This window comes from Tyto alba, unplaced genomic scaffold, assembly GCF_018691265.1.
Source record: "Tyto alba isolate M040663 unplaced genomic scaffold, T.alba_DEE_v4.0 Super-Scaffold_38, whole genome shotgun sequence".
NCBI lineage: Eukaryota > Metazoa > Chordata > Aves > Strigiformes > Tytonidae > Tyto > Tyto alba.
In genome coordinates this window covers 41,582,018-41,598,442 of record NW_024881313.1, presented here as the reverse complement: position 1 = coordinate 41,598,442, position 16,425 = coordinate 41,582,018, and the positions used below count along the sequence as shown (strand labels likewise).

The following is a 16,425-nucleotide window of genomic DNA, read 5'->3' as shown; positions in this document are numbered from 1 at the left end:
GTCGCGGCCCCGGGGGCGAGGGGGGCAGCCGGCCACGGGACGCGGAGCAGGTACTTACACACTTCATCTCCCGGTCGGTGAAGATGCGGCTGAGCAGGCACATGCGGAGTGGCACCGTGAGGATGAGGATGAAGGGGAAGGCCAGGGAGGCCACGGTGGACATGACGGCCCAGAGCACGGCCAGGCACGCCAGCTGCAGCCCGGTGAAGAGGTGCATGCGCAGCGTGCGGACCTGCGCGGGGACGGGCGTCAGGGCCGGACCCCCGCGTCCCACCCGGGCACAGCCAGGCCCCGCCCCGGGACACGGCCCCCCCCAGGGTCTGTGCCCCGCCCCAACCCCCCCGCCCCAGCCCCCTAAACGAGGCTGTGCCACAGCCCGGCCCGCAGACACCCCGGCGCCCCCAACCCGCGGGTGCCCCGAGCCCAAAGGTGCCCCAGGCTGGCTGCTGCCCTAGATGAGGGTCCCACATCCCCCCCCCCCCCCGACCTTTTTGACATAGGTGACGTCGGGGTGGTGCTTGGGGGGCATCAGCAGCAGCTGCAGGCGCTCGTAGAACTGGATGCCGTTGAGGGAGGTGACGCCCATGTAGAGGAAGATCCCGAAGAGCACGGCCAGCGGGATCTGGCGCAGCAGGTCCCCGATGACGATGGACAGGCCTGGGCCAGAGCGGGGTCAGCCGTGGTGCCGGGTTTGGGGGCTCCTGGAGTCCCCGCTGGGGCCAGGGCTCACAACAGCCCCCCCCCCAGCCCCACTCCCTTGCCCAGTCACCCCCCTGCGCCGTGTGGGACAGGACAGCCACAGCAGTTGGGCCAGGGCTCAGGGCACCCCAGCTCCTGTGGATCCAGCCCATGTGGCTCCCCGCACCGCCGCAGCTCCCCACGGCTGCCTGGACCCCCCCCCCCCGGCCACGCAGGATGGAACAGGGCTGGCGGGGGACCCACCGTGGGCAGGGCTGGACCTACCGACGAGCACGGCCACCAGCAGCCCGGTGACCCGCTGCTCCTTCACCTCCTGGATCTTGGGCTTGTCCCCGGGCGCCACGGCCTTGCTCATGACGGTGAGGGCGTTGGCGTGGGTGACGGAGCGCACCGTGGCCGCGGCGAGCCACGGCAGCCCGAAGAGAGCGAAGAAGCCGCCCATGGCCACGATGAGCAGGAGGTCAAGGTGGAACCCAGAGCCCTTCTGCAGCATCCGCTCCTTCTTGCTGATGATCAGCCTGGGCACAAGGGCAGACGGTCGGCATGGCTTGACAGGGCTTGGCACGGCACGGCAAAGCTTGGCACAGCTCGGCATGGCACAATTCAGCGTGGCACAGCTCAGCGTGGCGTAGCACAGCCCGGCACTGCACAGCTTGGCACAGCTCAGCATGACATGGCACAGCTCGGCACGGCACAGCTCAGCATTGCATGGCACGGGACAGCACAGCTTGACACGGCACGGCACAGCTTGGCGCGGCTCGGCACGGCACGGCACACCCTGCCCCACTCGTGCCCCGCGCTGCCCCCAGCCCTGCCCCGCTGCGCTCACGTGGTGATCTGCGTCTCCATGAAGATGAGGATGAAGACGAGGACGGCGGGGAGGCCGCTGGCCACCATCATCCAGACGGGGAAGTCGCTCTTGTCGCCCAGTGGGTTGATCACCCAGCCCCGCTTGTCTGGGGCCGTCACCGAGAACCCGCTGGGCACGCTCAGCTTCTGCGGGGAGGGGGCGAGACACGCTGGCGTGGGGGGCACCGGCTCTGCCCCCCGGCACGCAGCTCCCCGAGCGAGGGGTGCCGCGGGGCGTGGGGAGAGCCGCGGAGGCACCAGCACCCACCGCAGCCGGACTCAGAGGGCTCCCGGCACGGTGGGGAGAGGAAAAGTGGGATGCCGGGAGCCGGGGGCAGCTGAGCGCCGCGGCGGGGACGGGTGGTGCCGCACACGCCGGGACGGCAGCAGACGAGCAGGACGGGGGCCCCCCACGAGGGTGGGGGGCAGAGGGGGATCCTGCCCGGGGGAGGGTGAGTGGGCGCTGACCTGCGTGTAGGTGTCCTGGATGCTGTAGTCCACCAGCACCATCACCAGGATGGCGATGGGCACCCCGAAGTCCCCGATGAGCCGCCGGATCTGGGGGAAGAGCAGCGTCAGCCCGGCCCCGGCCCCACCGCCCGGCCCCCCCCCCCGCCCCGGCTCAGCCCTGCCCCCAAAGCTGGGCTCACCCCAGGGCCCCACGCAGCGCCCACGCCGCCGTCCCGCCAGCCCCACGCACCCGTCCAGGGAAGAACCGGCTGTTCTTGAACTTGCGCAGGAAGAAGGCGATGAAGAAGGTGCCGGCCATGAGCACCAGCGAGAGCAGCGCCGTGTTGGGCTGCCCCGTCACCTTGGCTGCGGCGCGGCCGGCCGTGCCGTTGGCCGGGGCCGCGCTGCCGTTCCTCCACGCCGCCGCCTCCGCGCCCGTGCCGTTCGCCCGCAGGCAGCCGTGCAGGGGATGCTCCTGGAAGATCTGCGGCAGCGCGAGGCTCAGGCCGGTCCTGCCCGCCCCCGCCCCGCGGACGCCCCGGCCCCGCCGGCTCACCTTGGCCAGCTTGGAGAAGGTCTCGTAGATGAAGATGAGGGAGATGAGGAAGGCGAAGATCTCCTGGGTGAAGCGGGAGACAAAGCGCACCAGGAAGCTGCCCTCGAAAGCCACCATGACCAGCACGATGAGGATGAGCCAGAAGCCGATCCAGACGCGCCCCACCAGGTACTCCAGCTCATTGGACGTGCAGAACTGCCAGTGCCAGGGAGACGGACGGACGGATGGACAGAGAGATGGGCAGGTGTCAGCAGGAGGGATGGGCCCCGGCAGGAGCAGTGGGGCTGGGGGGGGGCTGCCTGCCCCACACGGGAACGTTCCCCGGCCCCTGCCCGTGCACTCACCGTGAAGAAAGCCTCCTCGAAGACGAGCAGCGGCCCCGAGAAGCCGATGACGAGCAGGGGCTGGGCGCCCAGCAGGCAGAAGAGCACGCCCTGCAGCGACGTGGAGATGATCAGCTCGGACACCCCGATCAGGTCCTGCGTCTTCTCCCCTGCGGGCAGGACAGGCTCAGGCACACCCGGCGGGACGGGGCCCCCCGTCCCCAGCGCCACGGCCCCCCGCGCCGTGCCGGCCCCCCCGCACTCACCCAGCAGCCCTCCGAAGGTGATGGCCGGCGACAACGCGGCGAAGTAGATGAAGATGACGGCTGCAATGCACTGGGGGTTCAGCGCATCCCTGAAGTCGCTCAGGTACTTGGGGTACCGCCGCCGCACGTCCCGGATCAGCCCCCCGAAGGGCCGGCCCGTGCGCCGCAGGGGATCATCCTCCTCCTCCTCGCCCTCGCCCTCCACCACCTTCAGCTTTAGCAGCGCTGCGCCCCCCGGACAGACGGCCAGTGAGACCCCGCCAGCCGGGTGCCCCCACCCAGACCCTGCCCCGATCCCGCCCCGCCGGCACCTTTCTCCTCGGGGGACTTGGGCTCCAGCAGCAGCCTTCGCTCCTGCTCCTCCCTCTTCTTCAGCATCTCGCGCTGGAAGTGGGCGACGCTGCGCAGCAGCTCCTCGCCCTGCACCTCGGAGGGCGGCAGCACCACGCTGCAGTCCAGGAACTCGTTGATGGCGTTGAGGAGGTCGTGGCGGTCGTCGGCCAGGTACGCGGCCTCGTGGAATTGCTGGCGGGGCGACGGGGGGGGTCAGAGCACCCGTCCGGGGGTCCCGCGGCGCCCCGAGCCCGGCCCCGGCAGGGACGCGGCGCCCACCTTGTCGGACATGAGGGTGGAGATGGAGCGCCCGATCTCGTGGTAGTCCATGTGGGTGCTGCTGGGCCCCAGCAGCACGAAGAGGAACCGCACGGGGACGGGCACCTCCAGCACCGAGTCCAGCTCCACAGCCTCCTGCAGCCGCACGAAGGCCATGGTGGGCTGGTCCAGGAACTCCACGCAGCCTGGGGGGGCACGGGGGGGGTCACTGCGGGAGCCTGGCATGCTGTCCCCACGCCCCCCCCCCCCCCCCCCGCCGCCCCTCCGTACCCACAAGCACCACCGTGGCCTCGGCGTTGTCCGGGATCTTCTCCAGCAGCTTCAGCTCATGCTTGGACTTGGAGCGGGTGATGCCGGCCGGGGGCGTGGGGGTGAGGACCTCCCTCTGCGGGGACAGAGCGCACGGCAGGGCTGGGGTCAGGGCCCCTCCCGAGGATGAGGAGCGGCGGCAGGCCGGGAGGAAGGCACGGGCAGAGGGCCGGGGTCGGCGCGGCGCAGCCACGGGAGCCGGGCTCACCTCCCGCTCCACATCGACCCGCGTGTCGTGCTCCACGGCGTGGCCGGCGATGAGGGGCTCGGTGACGGCCGGCTCGCTGCCCTCGGCCACGTGGTTGGTGCTGTGGTGGTGCACGAGCAGCGAGCCCAGGCTGCCGGCCGAGATGTTCCGCGGGAAGGAGAAGTCCTTCTCGTCGCTCGGGTGGCTGCGGAACCAAGCCAGGGCTGCCGGCGGTGGCCGAGGGGAGAGCGGCCGGCACGCCGCGCGCCGGCGGCCCCGGGGACAGCGCTGTCCCCACGGCCGTGGGTCGCAGAGCCTGGCGGAGGCGGGGGGCTGCGGGTCGCTGCCCCCCACGCTCACCTGTGCTTGAGCAGCAGCGCCCGCAGCACGTTGGCGCGGTCCTCGGCACGGATCTGGTCGGTGATGACCATCTGCTCCACCACCTGGTGAGCCACCCCCGGCAGCGTCTTCTGGTCCAGGTCGAGGAGCACGGCCCCTGGGCGAGGGACGGGGGGTGCTGAGGCGAGCAGGACTGGGGACCCCCCGCCGGCCCGGACCCCGTGGAGCCAGCACGGCCTCCCTACCGTGGGACAGGGTCTTGCGCAGCTCCAGGAGGCTGCGGAAGGAGAGGGAGGCCACGTGCGGCTTGCCCCAGCGGTCCGTCTCCTCCTCCACGTCCTCCTCAAACTTGATCCAGCGCGCCGTCTCCTTCCACTGCAGCTCCTGGTTCTTGTCCACCACCAGCTCGTTCAGCTCCACGAACACCTGACCGCAAACGGCCGGGTCAGCTCCGGCACTGCCGGGCCCCCCCCACGGGACGCCAGGCAGGCAGCCCCCCTCCACACCGCCCACCCAGCCGCTCGCCCAGTCCTGCGCCGCGCCCCGGCTCCTCCGCCGCGCCGGGACCCCCAGCCCTGCCCACACCCCCCCCTCTAGCACCGGGACCCCCCCTCACCTCGTGGGGCTGCCGGTCCTGCTTGCGGTGCCGCGTGCTCTGCTCCTTGTGGTCCTTGCTGATGTGGACCACCTGCGCCTTGGCAATCTTCCGGACGAGGTGCCGGCGCACCCCCGGCACGTCCTCGAAGCGGTGACCTGCCAGAGACCGGGGGGACAGCGATCGCGGCGGGCGGGCGACCCGCAGAGCTTGCAGCCCTGAGCCCCGCCCTGGGGGGGCCACTAAACCCCAGTATGGGGGGCCGGGGAGCCATGGGCTAGCTGGGGCCAGGCAAGGACCATCCCATCCCCGGGGGCTGAGCGCGCAGCACGGTGACACTCGGTGTAGCGGGGGGGGACAGGGTCTGCGCTGGCGAGGGACGCGGCACCGGAGGGGGACGCCCGGTCGCTGCTTCGGTGCCAGCGGTGACGAGCAGGAGCCGAGGTGGCTCCTCATGGTGGGGTCACCCGAGCCCCCCGTGCCAAGGGCTGCACCGGCCCGTTGGCACAGGGGCTCTGCCGCAGGCAGCCCTCCCCGGGGAGCCCGGAGGCAGAAGCGTCACCCGTTGCCCTGGGAGTCCCCGAGCTCCAGATCTCCAGGGGCTGGCGAGCACCCAGGGGAGGCACCGCCGGCTCCAGCCACCCCGAGCACCGGCTCCTGGCCGTGCTCCCCCGGCACCCCGGGAAGGGGTCCCCGGGGGCCACCCCCAGTGCCTGGAGCGGGGCCAGACCCTGCGCCCAGCCCGGCTCTGCTGCGGCCACGGGGTGACCCAGCACTGCCAGTCCCGCCGGCACGGCCCCGCTCCCGCTGTGCCAACGGCCGCTGCCGGCGCGGCCCCCGGGGTGCAGGGTGCCCCCCACTCACTCTTCATGTAATCCAGGTCGGCCGAGGCCAGCGTCTGGGCCTCCGACTCGTCCGTCGGCATCTTCTGGTACCGGTCCTGCTCGGCGCCCGTCATGCTGCCGATCCGCCGCCGCTCGTGCAGGTTGTAGCTGCGGTGCCCCGGCTGCGACTTGGGAACGGGGCGCCCGGGGGACCCGGCCACGGCGGCGGCCGCTCCCTCCACCGAACCTCCCTCCTCCATCTCGGGGCTGCAAGGCAGGCGCCCGCCTCAGCGCTGAGCCCCCGCTCCGCCCCATAGCACTGCCGGGGGGGCCGCCCGCCCGCCCCCTCGAGAGCCCCAGCCCCATCCAAGCCCCAGCGCTGCCCGGCCCCCGCTCACCTGCCTGCCCGGGGGTCCCCGGGGGACGTGGAGCCCCGGGGCTCCGGGGGGGATCCGGGCAGCGCCGCGGGGGCCACCGGCTCCTCTGCCCGGCGGTCGGTCACCTCGTCCTCCTGCAGGAAGAACTGAGAGGGGGCACGGGGGGAATCGGCTGCTGCGGAGCCGCGTCCCCCGGCCACAGGCATCACCGGCTCCTCTCCAGCCCCGGCGCCCCAGCCGTGCCCAGCCGCCCGCCCCACGAGCCCCCAGAGCCAGGGGTGGGGGGCCCAGCGCCGGCCCCCGCGCCCAGCCCAGCCCTCACCTGCACTGCCTCGGGCGGGCTGGGCTGCAGGCCCTCCTCCGCCGACCGCTCCGTCTCCGTGTCGCACGCCTCGTCCTCATCCTCTTCGGCCTCCTCGATGGTGGGGGTCTCGCCCGGGACGGAGGCGCGGCGGTGCTTCTTCTTGCCCTTTTTCGGCACCCCTTTCTTGCGGCGGGTGTCGGGGGGCAGGTGGGTGGAGAGCGGGTGGTGGATGTGGTGGGACGACTGGCGGTGGTCTGCGGGGGACAGGGTGGGGTTGGTGCCCTGCCCGCCGCCCCCCGCCCGCCCGCCGCCCCCCCGGGCCCCACTCACACTCGAAGTCCTCCTCGCCGTAGCTGCGCCCGGCCTCCTCCGCGTTGCGGGGGTGCGCGTCGCACAGGATCTCCTCGAAGCGCTCCACGCCCAGCGCCTTGTTCAGGTCCTTCTCCTCCTCCTCCTCCTCGCCGAACACGGGCGAGCCGGCGCCCAGCGCCTCTTGCTCGGGCTGCGGGCCGGCAACGGTGCTGAGCGGGCCCCCAGCACCGCCGGCCCCCGGCACACCCCGGTCACGCGGGCCCCCCGCGACGAACACCCCGGCCGGTGGCTCGGCGGGGTCCCCAAAGGCCCGGCACCCAAGGGACGTGCACCCCACTGCACCCCTGGGCTGGGCGCCCACCGTGCCATTCGCACCCCGCGCCCCCCAGCCTCAGCACCGCGCTCCCCCCCGCACGCACCCCCACTATCACCAGTGCCCCGCTCCCCGGTGCTGCCCCGACCCGGCATCCCCAGCGCCGTGCCCGGGTGCCGCGCTCTCCCTGTGCACCCCCGCCATCCCCAGTGCCCCCCTGCGCACCCCCATTCCCGTGTCCAGGTGCTGTGCCCCCCCCCCCGTGCACCCCCATTCCCACGCCCTGGTGCCGCGCCCCCGCACCCAGAGTGCCCCCGATGCTGTGCCCCCCTCCCAGCGCTGCTGGGTGCTGCTGGTGCACCCCAGCTGTGGGGGCTGGGGTGCAAGGGGGGGCTGCTGGGGGGGGGAAGTGGGGCTGCAAGCGCAGGGGGTGTGGGGCTGTGAAGGGTGCAGGGGGGGTACAGGGGCGCAGGGCTGGGGGGCCCGGGGGAGGTAGGGGGTGCAGGGGAGGGGGGGGTGCAGGGGAGGGGGGGTGAGGGGGGCGGGGGGGGGGCGCGTCCCCGCCCGGCCGGTCCTACCTGAGTCATGGCAGAGCCGCGCTCCCGCCGCAGCTCCCGCAGCGCTTTATCGGGGCGGCGCGGCCCGGCCGGGGATGGGGGCGGCGGGGGCGGGGGGGGGGGGACGAGGAGGAGGGGGGGGGGGCGGCGGCTCCTTCCCCGGCCTCGCCAAATATTGACGGAGCCGCCCCGCGCCCGCCTCAAGGTGACAGCGGCCCGCAGAGGGCACCGGCTGCGCCCGCAGCACCGGGCTGCCGGCCCCCCCCCCCGCCCAGCTCCGGCCCCCCCGGAATGCACCGACCCGCCGGTGATGCACCGACCCCCCCGGCAACACACTGATCTCCTCCGGTAACGCACGGCGCCCCCCCCCCCCCCGTGCCCCTCCCCCGTAAATGCACGAGCCACCGGGAGAGCCCCGGCTCTGCTCGCAGCCGCACGGTGACACCCCCCCCCCGGTGCACAGTGACCCCCCCTTGCTGCACAGGTCGGGCCGGGTCGGGCTGCCACCCCCCCCGGTAACACATGGCTTCCCCCCAGTAACGCGCCCCCCCCGCCCCTGCCGGGGCTGTGCTGCCGACACCCCCCCCCCCAGCCCCCCAGTCCCTGCCCTGCACTGGCCACCCCCGAGGACCCCCCCGGGACCAGGCAGGTCCCCGGCCCCCGGGGAGGGGGGGGACACCGGGAGGGGGAGGGGACCGGGGAGGGACAGGGTGGATGGTGACACACAGGTGGGGGGGGGGGGGGGGGCGGGGGGGTGGACAGGAGCACCCCGGGCAGCGGCAGTGGGGGCTGCCACCCTCTTTGGGGACAGCCCGGCACCCCCCGGCGTGTGCCACCCCCCCGCCGTGTCCTCGGGCACAGCCGTGGCCCCCCTCCCCCCCCGCAGGGTGACCCCAACACCCCAGGGACGGGGAACAAACCCATGTCCCCCATCACAGCTGCAGGCGCCCCGGCAAGGCAGCCCCCCCCCCCCCTCAGCCCCCCCAAACCTCGACCCCAGCCCCAAAACGACCCTGGGCTCCCCATCCGCCGCCCACCCAGTGACCGCGGCACGTCCCTGCCCGCGGTGATGCCCGGGACCCCCCTCGCCAAACCCGCCGAGCACCCGGGGGTCCCTGCCAGGGGTCAGTGGGGCTGAGCTGCTCCTGACCCCGCTCCCCGTCCCAGGGGACAGATGGTGACGGGCGTCCCCGGCCGGGGGCCGGTGGGACGAGGCACCTGCCGGCCCGGGCAAGGCCGCGGCTTACCCGGTAGCCCAGGAGGAAATCCATGGGTGGCAGAGCCGCGGGGAAGGGGCCGCGGGTCCCATCCCCGGTCACGTGCGCGGTGACGGGGACTCGCCCAATGGCACCGGGCAGCGCGACACAAAGGGTTAATGATTAACTCCGCTCCCCGGCAGCCCCACGGCCAGGGCAGCGCTGGCACCGCTGGCACCGCGCGGCCGGGGTGGGCGAGTGGCACCGGCAGAGCCGCCGGCCCCGGCACAACGCGCCCTGGCAGCACCCGCCTCAAGGGCACCCGGCGCCCCGGCACAGCCTGCCCCGGGCTGGCTGCTGTGGGGCACGGCCCTGCCCCACGGCGGGTGCCACGCCGCGCTGCCGGCACCCCACAGCCCTGCCCCACGGTTGGGTGATGTGCTGCGGCGTGGAGGGACAGCCGTGCCGTGCCACGGCACCCCTCGCCCAGCTGGGCAGTGGCAACGGCTGCAGCCCCGCCGTGGGGCTGTGCCCCTCTGTGGGGTCGTGCCCCCCGTGGGGCTGTGCCCACCCACTGTGAGGCCATGCCGGCCGCGGGGCTGTGCCCACCACGGGGTCCTGCCCGCTGTGGAGCGATGCCCACCATGGGGCCATGCCCACTGTGGGTTCGTGCCCCCCCGTGGGTTCGTGCCCCCCCGCGGGTTCGTGCCCGCCGCCGCGGCACTTACGCTCTGGAAGGCGGAGGAGACGATGTGGTGGATCTCGGAGGACACCTGGGAGTGGGTCATGGCGCAGGCGCGACGCCCGGGGCCGGCCGGCTTAGCCCTTCTCCTTCTCGCGGGGGCTCAGGGGACGCTGTCGGGGCAGCATAACCTGGGGGTGCAGAGGGGTGCTCAGGACCGGGGCGGAGGGTGCCCCCGGGGCAGAGCCGCGGGCGGGGGGTGGGGGGCTGCCCCTCCTCGGCCGCCCCGGGGGGAGACGCGGGCAGGGCTGGCCCCCGGGCCGGTTTGTCTTGGCGGCAGGTGGGAGCGGGGGAGCCGGGGCCAAGACAAACGCCGGGAGGGGAGCGGAGCTGGGGCAGCGGGACGGGACCCCGGGCACAGGCCCAGCCCCGCGGGGCGCAGGCAGGGAGCCAGACCCCGGGGCGGGGGCGGGGGGAGCGGCGGTGAGTACCCCCCCAGACAGACTGCCCGAGCCCCCCCAGCAATCCCAGCCCGGCGTGCACCCCCATCGCGGCCCCCCCCCGCACCGGCCATCTTCGCCCCACACTTGCCCCTCGGCAGGTCCCCGGGCACCAGGCTGACCCCTCCAGCACCGGCGTGCCGGGTTTATTGCCACGGGAGGTGGCCCCACGTGACGGCGGGGACCGAGGAGGGTGGTGACGGGTGACTGCGTCTCACATGGGTGGCTCACCATCACCGTCCTCGTCACCGGCACCGGCACCCCTCCCGCCACGCCGGCCCCCCGTGGGGTGCAGGCACGGTAGCCCCGGCACCACCGAGGCCGCGGCACCAGAGCGAACCTCCCGCGCAGCGCGGCGCTGCCCGGCCCCGGCTGCTCCCCTAATCCCCGCTCCCCATCTGGGGCCGGAGCCAGCACAGCCACATTCCAGCCGAGCGAGCGCAGATTAGCCGGCCTGCCACGCCGCTCTCCCGGGGCGCCCGCCAAGCCGCAGCCGAAACTCCCCCCCCTACCCTGGATGGGGACCCCGGCGTGCCCGAGGGGGGCTGGCGGCAGCCCCCCCCCACCCATGGTGCGGGCGGTGGGGAGCCAGTCGATGCGGTGCAGCTCCAGTCCCACCAGTGCACCTGCCCGACCCACCAGGGTGGGAACTGGGGGGAAGAACAAGCCGGTGTCTCCGCTCCACCTCCCCAGATGGAGCCGGGGCCCCCAAACTTCCCTTGCTGGGTGACTCGAGGCGGGCTCCCTGCATAGCCCGTGTGGCTGCGTCTCCCCCCCACACCCCCCCCCCAACCCCGAGGACTGGGACCGGCAAGCGGGGTGCAGGGCGACCCCAATGCTGCTGAGAGCCGCTGCCGGGAGCGGGGGGTCAGAGCCCACCGGGACGGTCGATGGCGTGGAGCGGCCAGGCGGGCACAGCCAGCACCTCCAGCCCGTCCCGGCGTTGTGCCCAGGCCAAGCTCCCCGCAGGACGGGGTCCCCGGCACCCCACCACGGCCGGCAGGTACCGGGGCTCCGGCGCGGGAAGGCACTTTGCCGCTCCCGGCCCTAAGCAGCTTTTTGGGCTTAATCCCGTTGGCAGCTCGCGGGGATTAGAGCCCCGGGAACACACTTGGGATTGTTCTCGGGGAACGCCGAGCTGGGAAGCTGCCCCGAGCCGCGCTCTCACCAGCCCTCGGCGCGGGGGAGCTGGGTGCCGGCCCATCACCCAAAAAGGGGGGGGCTCCCAGCCGCCCCACGACCCCTCACCCCCAGGCTCTCGTGGTGCCGCTGCGGGCACCCGGCAGGACGGTGCCAGGGCGGGCGAGCTGGGGCCACGCGGTGCCCGGGAGCCTGTGGCCTGACGCTGCTGGAAAGGGTGACGGGCACCCGGGGGGGGGAACTTCTGCTTTCCGTGGTGGCCGCTGAGTCACCGCGCAGGCACGGCCGGGCAGCCGGCCGGGAAGGGCTCAGGCTGGCCCCGCAGAGTGGAGCCCGGCGCCAGCCTGTGCCGGGAGCTCCCGCGGCCACCCCGGGCACCGTGCCGGGCCGGTGCCTGCCCCGGGGGACGGCGGGGGACGGGTCTGCCGAGCGGCCGTGGGGCTGCCCCGCTGCAGCTCTGCTGGTGTCGGCGCTCAGCACCGTGCCGCCGCCGCCACGTGGCTCCAGGCACCGGCACGGCCGCGGTGCCACCACCTCGCCCTGCTCCGGGCCCGGCCGCGCAGCACAATGGCCCCTTGTGCGAGGGAACAGGCCGCCCCGATAAGCGGGGCAGGCCCGCAGATACGGCCACCGGCTGCCAACGCCGCGCCAATAATTACCGGCTGGCTCCGATCAGCGCCTGGGCGCGAGCCGGCTCGGCGGCTCCCGCCGGTGCCGCAGTCGCATTCCTGGGACCGGCCCCGGCCTGCCCGCCTGATCCGCTGAGGCGATTAGAGGGCCCGGCCCCACGCCGTGGGGGGCTGCCCCACGGGGCCCTCTCACCCCCAGCCCCGGCACCGGCACCCACCAGCACCACACAGGCCAGGAAGGTGGGAAGTGAGGCAGCGCCGTCGCCAGCCCTTCCACGGCCGGGGTGTCCTGCTCCACAGCACGGACCCAAAACCCTCAACGGGGACCCCCAGGTGGGAGCGGGGACCCCCAGGGCAACGGGGGCCAGCCAGAGCCCAGCAGCCAGTGCCGGCGGCAGCTCCGTGCCCGCTCACACCACGTCGCCCGAGCTGGGATCGGCACACACACACAACACACGTGCCGCGCACGTTTGTGCCCGCAGCCAGAGGCGAGGCCGACCGGGACCACCGCGCCGTGTCCGCTCAGGAGCCGGAGCCGCATCCCCGGCCCCGGCGCACCGGCCGGCTGGCACCGCAGTGACGGGGGAGGCACCGTGTCCCTCGCCGTCCCTGGGAACTGTCTGTGCCCGATTTCCAGGCGAAATCGCAGCCGGGGCGAGGCCGGTGCGGGTCAGGCTGTGCCCATCGCCCCGCGCTCCCCAGCCTGCCTGGCACGGTGAGGCTGTGCCCCGATGCCGTGGAAGGGGGGAGCGAGGGGCCCCGGTGATGCCCTGTGCCCCCCAGGCCTGTCCCCCCCCCCCCCCATCCCCATCTCTACCCGCGGTGATGCTGCAGCGGCTCCCGGCCCTCCGGCACGCACGGCACCATCCCTCGGCTCCTCGACCGGGGCTGGGGACGCCGGCACGGGCCACCCTGCCCTGCCATGGGTGCTCACCGCAGCCGCGCTCACCCCGCTGCTCCCCACATCCCCGGTGCGGGAGCCACGAGCCGGCCCTGGCGCTGCGCTGGCACCCGCTCCCCCACGGGCAGCCCCCCGAGGCAGAGCTGCATCCGCACCCCGATGGTGCCCGGGCTCTGCCCCCCACCCGCACGGCACCCCAGCCCCAGCTCCCTGAAATCGAGAGCAGTGCCAAGGGGGACCCCAGCAGTGAGCTCCAGCTCCCCTGCCCACCCCCGAGGGCAGAAGACCACCCAGAGCCCCCGGCAGCCCTTCACCCAAGGGCTGGAGGCTGCTGAATTTGGGGGGGGGGGGGGGGCATGTGGGTCTCCGGGCAGGCAGTGCAGCCACCCCTGCAGAGTGGGGAGCCCAGTGCCAGCCCCCCGACCCAGCTCCCGCTCCCTCCTGCCCGGCTCACCTGGCTGCTCGGGGAGACCCCCGGGAGATCCCGTCACCCCCAGCCCCTCCCGGATGCCCACCCAGGAGAGGGGGCGGGGGTCCCGCTCCCCCCCCATCACCGCAGTGGGCGCCGCAGGACGGAGCTGAGCCGGGACAACGCCGCCCCGGCAGAGGTTTTCTAGACACTGCAAGTTCAGAAGCCGCCACCAAAAATATCCTCCCACCCCCTCCACCCCGGCCCCCCCCCGCACGCCCCCCCCACCCCGCGACCTCAAAACCGCCGGATCCAGGAGATGAATCACGGCGCTGCGCGGCTCCGCGCCCACGCCCACGCCGGGGCCACCGCTGCCACGGGGACCGCCGGGGGCTGGCGGGGAGGGCAGGCACAGCCCCCCCCCGGGGCCAGGGGCTGCCCCAGGGACCCCGCAGGATGCGGCCCGGCGGTGCGCTCCCTCCCACCGCGGCTGCCAGCCCCCCACCACGGCCAAGCCCTGGAGAGGACGGGACCCCCCCCCGTCAGCTGCTCCTGCCACCCCGGCCGGTGGTCCCCGCTGCTGTCCCCATCCCAGCCCCGGGAGGGGGCAGGCACAGCTGCCTCCCCCCACGGACCCGCTGCTGCGGCGCCGGGCTCCGTGTGCCGCCCCGGGGACACGCACCGGCACTGACCCCTTGGTCCTTGGCGGCTGCCACGGGGGGGGCCTGGCCGGGTGCAGCCCCCTAACCGTCACCCACAGCAGGGCTGGGGGCCGTACACCCACCCCCCCACCCTTGGGGAGGTGTGAGCCCGGTTGTGCCGCTCCCCGGCAGCTCTGCCCCACTCACCCCATCGCCCGCCGACCCGGCAAGGCTGCGGCTCCGGCTGCGCTCCCGCTGCTGCCGCCGGCTTCCCACGGGCACCCGGCCGGTCCGTGCCCCCCCGGGACGGGGACCTGCCCCAGCGGGACACGACGCGGGGCCCTCGGCCAGCGCGGCCCCTCTGCCTCCGCCACGGGGCCGGGGGCAGCCACGCTCGGCCCCACCGTGCCGTGAGCTGCCCAGTGCCGGCCACCGGCCGGAGCTTTTATACCGGAGCGGAATTAAAAAAAAAAAAAAAAAAATATCAGCGGCGGCGGCGGCAGCAGCGAGAGTCTTTGTTTCGGCAAGCCTGCACCAGGCCACTTTATCCAAACAGAGTGGCGGTGCCAAGTCCCGGAACGGCTCCTCGGGCAGCCCCACCTCTGCGCCGCGGCTCCCGCTGGGCACGGGGGCAGCCAGCGGCGAGCGCCGGCAGCCGGGGACGGGCAAGCGACAGCGGAGGGGCCGCGCTCCAGCCCCACAGAGCAGCCGGCACAGGGGGGACGTGGGGTGGGGTGGGGGGACACACGCAGCCCCCCAGCCCCACGAGCGCTGGGGGCTTCGCCTGCGCAGACGTGGGCGCGCAGGGTCACGCAAGGGGACAGGCGGTGCGGTACGGGGGGTGAGGGATGTGGGGCAGGCGGCCGTGGGGCAGAGAGCGGGGAGGAGCTGGGGGGGCAGCCCATTCCCCCCACCCCCCCCGCCAGCCTCGGCGCCCCTGGCAAGCCCCAGCGCGGCGTCCTCAGGCAGCCAGCCCGGTCCCTGCGGCCACCCTGTCCCCTCTAATGACAGGGCTGCGCTGGCAGGGGCCGCAATGGGGACAGCAGCCAGACCCCCCCCTCCCCGCAGCTCGGCACGGGGGCCCGGCCAGGCGACGGCTCCCACGGCCCCCTCCCTTCCGCCGGCCGGGATGGCATCCCAGCCTGAGCCACCCCCACCCCGGACACTGCAGGGGACGGGGGCGGCACGGGGGGTCCCCCCTCCCGTCCATAGGACGGGTGTGATCCTACAGACGGGATGAGGGACCCCCCCCCCCGCCGCCCCCATCCCCTGCAACATCTCTGCCCGCCCCGGGGAGCCCCGAGCAGCGGCGCGGAGCAGAGCAGGGCAGGGAGAGGCTGCGCAGCCATGGGGTGCCCCTCACCGGTGCAGGGACCCCCCCAGAGCCGTCCCCGCCGTACGCCTTCCCCCACAGTCACCGAGAGCAGCGTCCCTTGGGGGGGCAGGACCCGGCTGGGGCAGGGTGGCAGCGAGGGAGGGGGCCGCCAAGGGGGCTCGGGGCAGAGCCCACCCGGCAAAGCCCCCGCCGGGGCTCAGGGCCAGCCCTTCTCCCGGCCCCCAGTCCCCGAGGAGGCCGGTGGCCGCGGGGGCCGGGGTGGGAGGGCTGCCCGCGGGGAGGGACAGGCGCCGGTGCCAGCAGCGTTGTCGGGGCCATCAAATCCCGCGCTCCTGGCAGCCGCTTGAAGCGGTGCAGTGACCCCGAAGCGGGGCCGAGCCCCCAGCGGGACCCCGCAGCCCGTGCCCAGAGCCGTGGCACGGCGGGGGACGGAGGACGGACCCCTCCCTGCAGCCCCCCCCCCAGGACCACCACCCCAGTCCTCGCACCAGACCAGACACCGCGAGGGGCTCTGGCAGGAGAGGTGTGGGGCAGCCCTGCCTGCCCCCCCGGGAGCAGCTCAGGGGCAGCTGTAGGCGCCGCGTCCCCCCCCGGGACCTGCCGTCCCCCTCCCCGGGGGGGGACCCAACCGTGGGCGGCGGGGTCCCTGCTCCGGGGCCGTGGGAGCCCAAGCCAGCGCGGGAGAGCCGTGGGGCTGGGCCTGTGCCCGGCGTTGCTCAACCCTCGGCAGCGTTTCGTAAGCGGGCAGTGCCGCTCGCCACCCAGCGCGGCACATGGCGGCTCCCGCGCCGGGCAGGCGTGAACCGCCTCGGCGGTGGCTCTGCCGCCGGGGACGCTCCGGGACGGGGGGTCCCTCCGCTCGGCCCCACGCGTGGGGTGGCTGCGGCCAGCGCCCCCGGCCCCGCGCGTCTCACCTGCCGGGGGTCTCCGGGGGGCTCAGGGGCCGGACGGGACGGGCATGGCCCTGCCGCGCGCGTCGCTCCGGCGCCCGCTGCAAAAGAGAAAAGACACCGAAAGGTGAAGCGCGGCGGCACCCGCCCTCCCGCCCCATCCCAGCCCGGGCGGGGAACGGCCCCGCGCGTGGGTCTGGCCGCGGCGGGAAGGGGCTGAGGTGCGAGG

The 16,425-nt window shown here is 74.7% G+C and overlaps 1 protein-coding gene across 2 annotated transcripts in view; it reads right to left on the bottom strand.

Annotated features, from left to right (window-relative positions):
• The window catches only part of SLC4A2 (solute carrier family 4 member 2), a 17,278-nt gene extending 853 nt beyond the window's left edge, over positions 1 to 16,425 (bottom strand). The window contains exons 1-22 of one of the 2 annotated variants that reach the window (XM_042801744.1): positions 16,221 to 16,425; positions 9,797 to 9,941; positions 7,021 to 7,192; positions 6,709 to 6,944; positions 6,408 to 6,520; positions 6,050 to 6,276; positions 5,207 to 5,343; positions 4,836 to 5,016; positions 4,612 to 4,747; positions 4,273 to 4,456; positions 4,026 to 4,140; positions 3,756 to 3,940; positions 3,455 to 3,668; positions 3,144 to 3,368; positions 2,899 to 3,047; positions 2,555 to 2,749; positions 2,249 to 2,482; positions 2,017 to 2,106; positions 1,529 to 1,695; positions 964 to 1,217; positions 488 to 657; positions 59 to 232 (exon numbers count right to left, since the gene is read on the bottom strand). In XM_042801744.1, the coding sequence (XP_042657678.1) occupies positions 59 to 232; positions 488 to 657; positions 964 to 1,217; positions 1,529 to 1,695; positions 2,017 to 2,106; positions 2,249 to 2,482; positions 2,555 to 2,749; positions 2,899 to 3,047; positions 3,144 to 3,368; positions 3,455 to 3,668; positions 3,756 to 3,940; positions 4,026 to 4,140; positions 4,273 to 4,456; positions 4,612 to 4,747; positions 4,836 to 5,016; positions 5,207 to 5,343; positions 6,050 to 6,276; positions 6,408 to 6,520; positions 6,709 to 6,944; positions 7,021 to 7,192; positions 9,797 to 9,856 (3,618 nt within the window). In that variant the 5' untranslated portion in view covers positions 9,857 to 9,941; positions 16,221 to 16,425. Of the gene's footprint in view, positions 1 to 58; positions 233 to 487; positions 658 to 963; positions 1,218 to 1,528; positions 1,696 to 2,016; positions 2,107 to 2,248; positions 2,483 to 2,554; positions 2,750 to 2,898; positions 3,048 to 3,143; positions 3,369 to 3,454; positions 3,669 to 3,755; positions 3,941 to 4,025; positions 4,141 to 4,272; positions 4,457 to 4,611; positions 4,748 to 4,835; positions 5,017 to 5,206; positions 5,344 to 6,049; positions 6,277 to 6,407; positions 6,533 to 6,708; positions 6,945 to 7,020; positions 7,193 to 9,796; positions 9,942 to 16,220 lie in introns of both variants that reach the window. The other variant, XM_042801743.1, reaches the window with a different exon arrangement.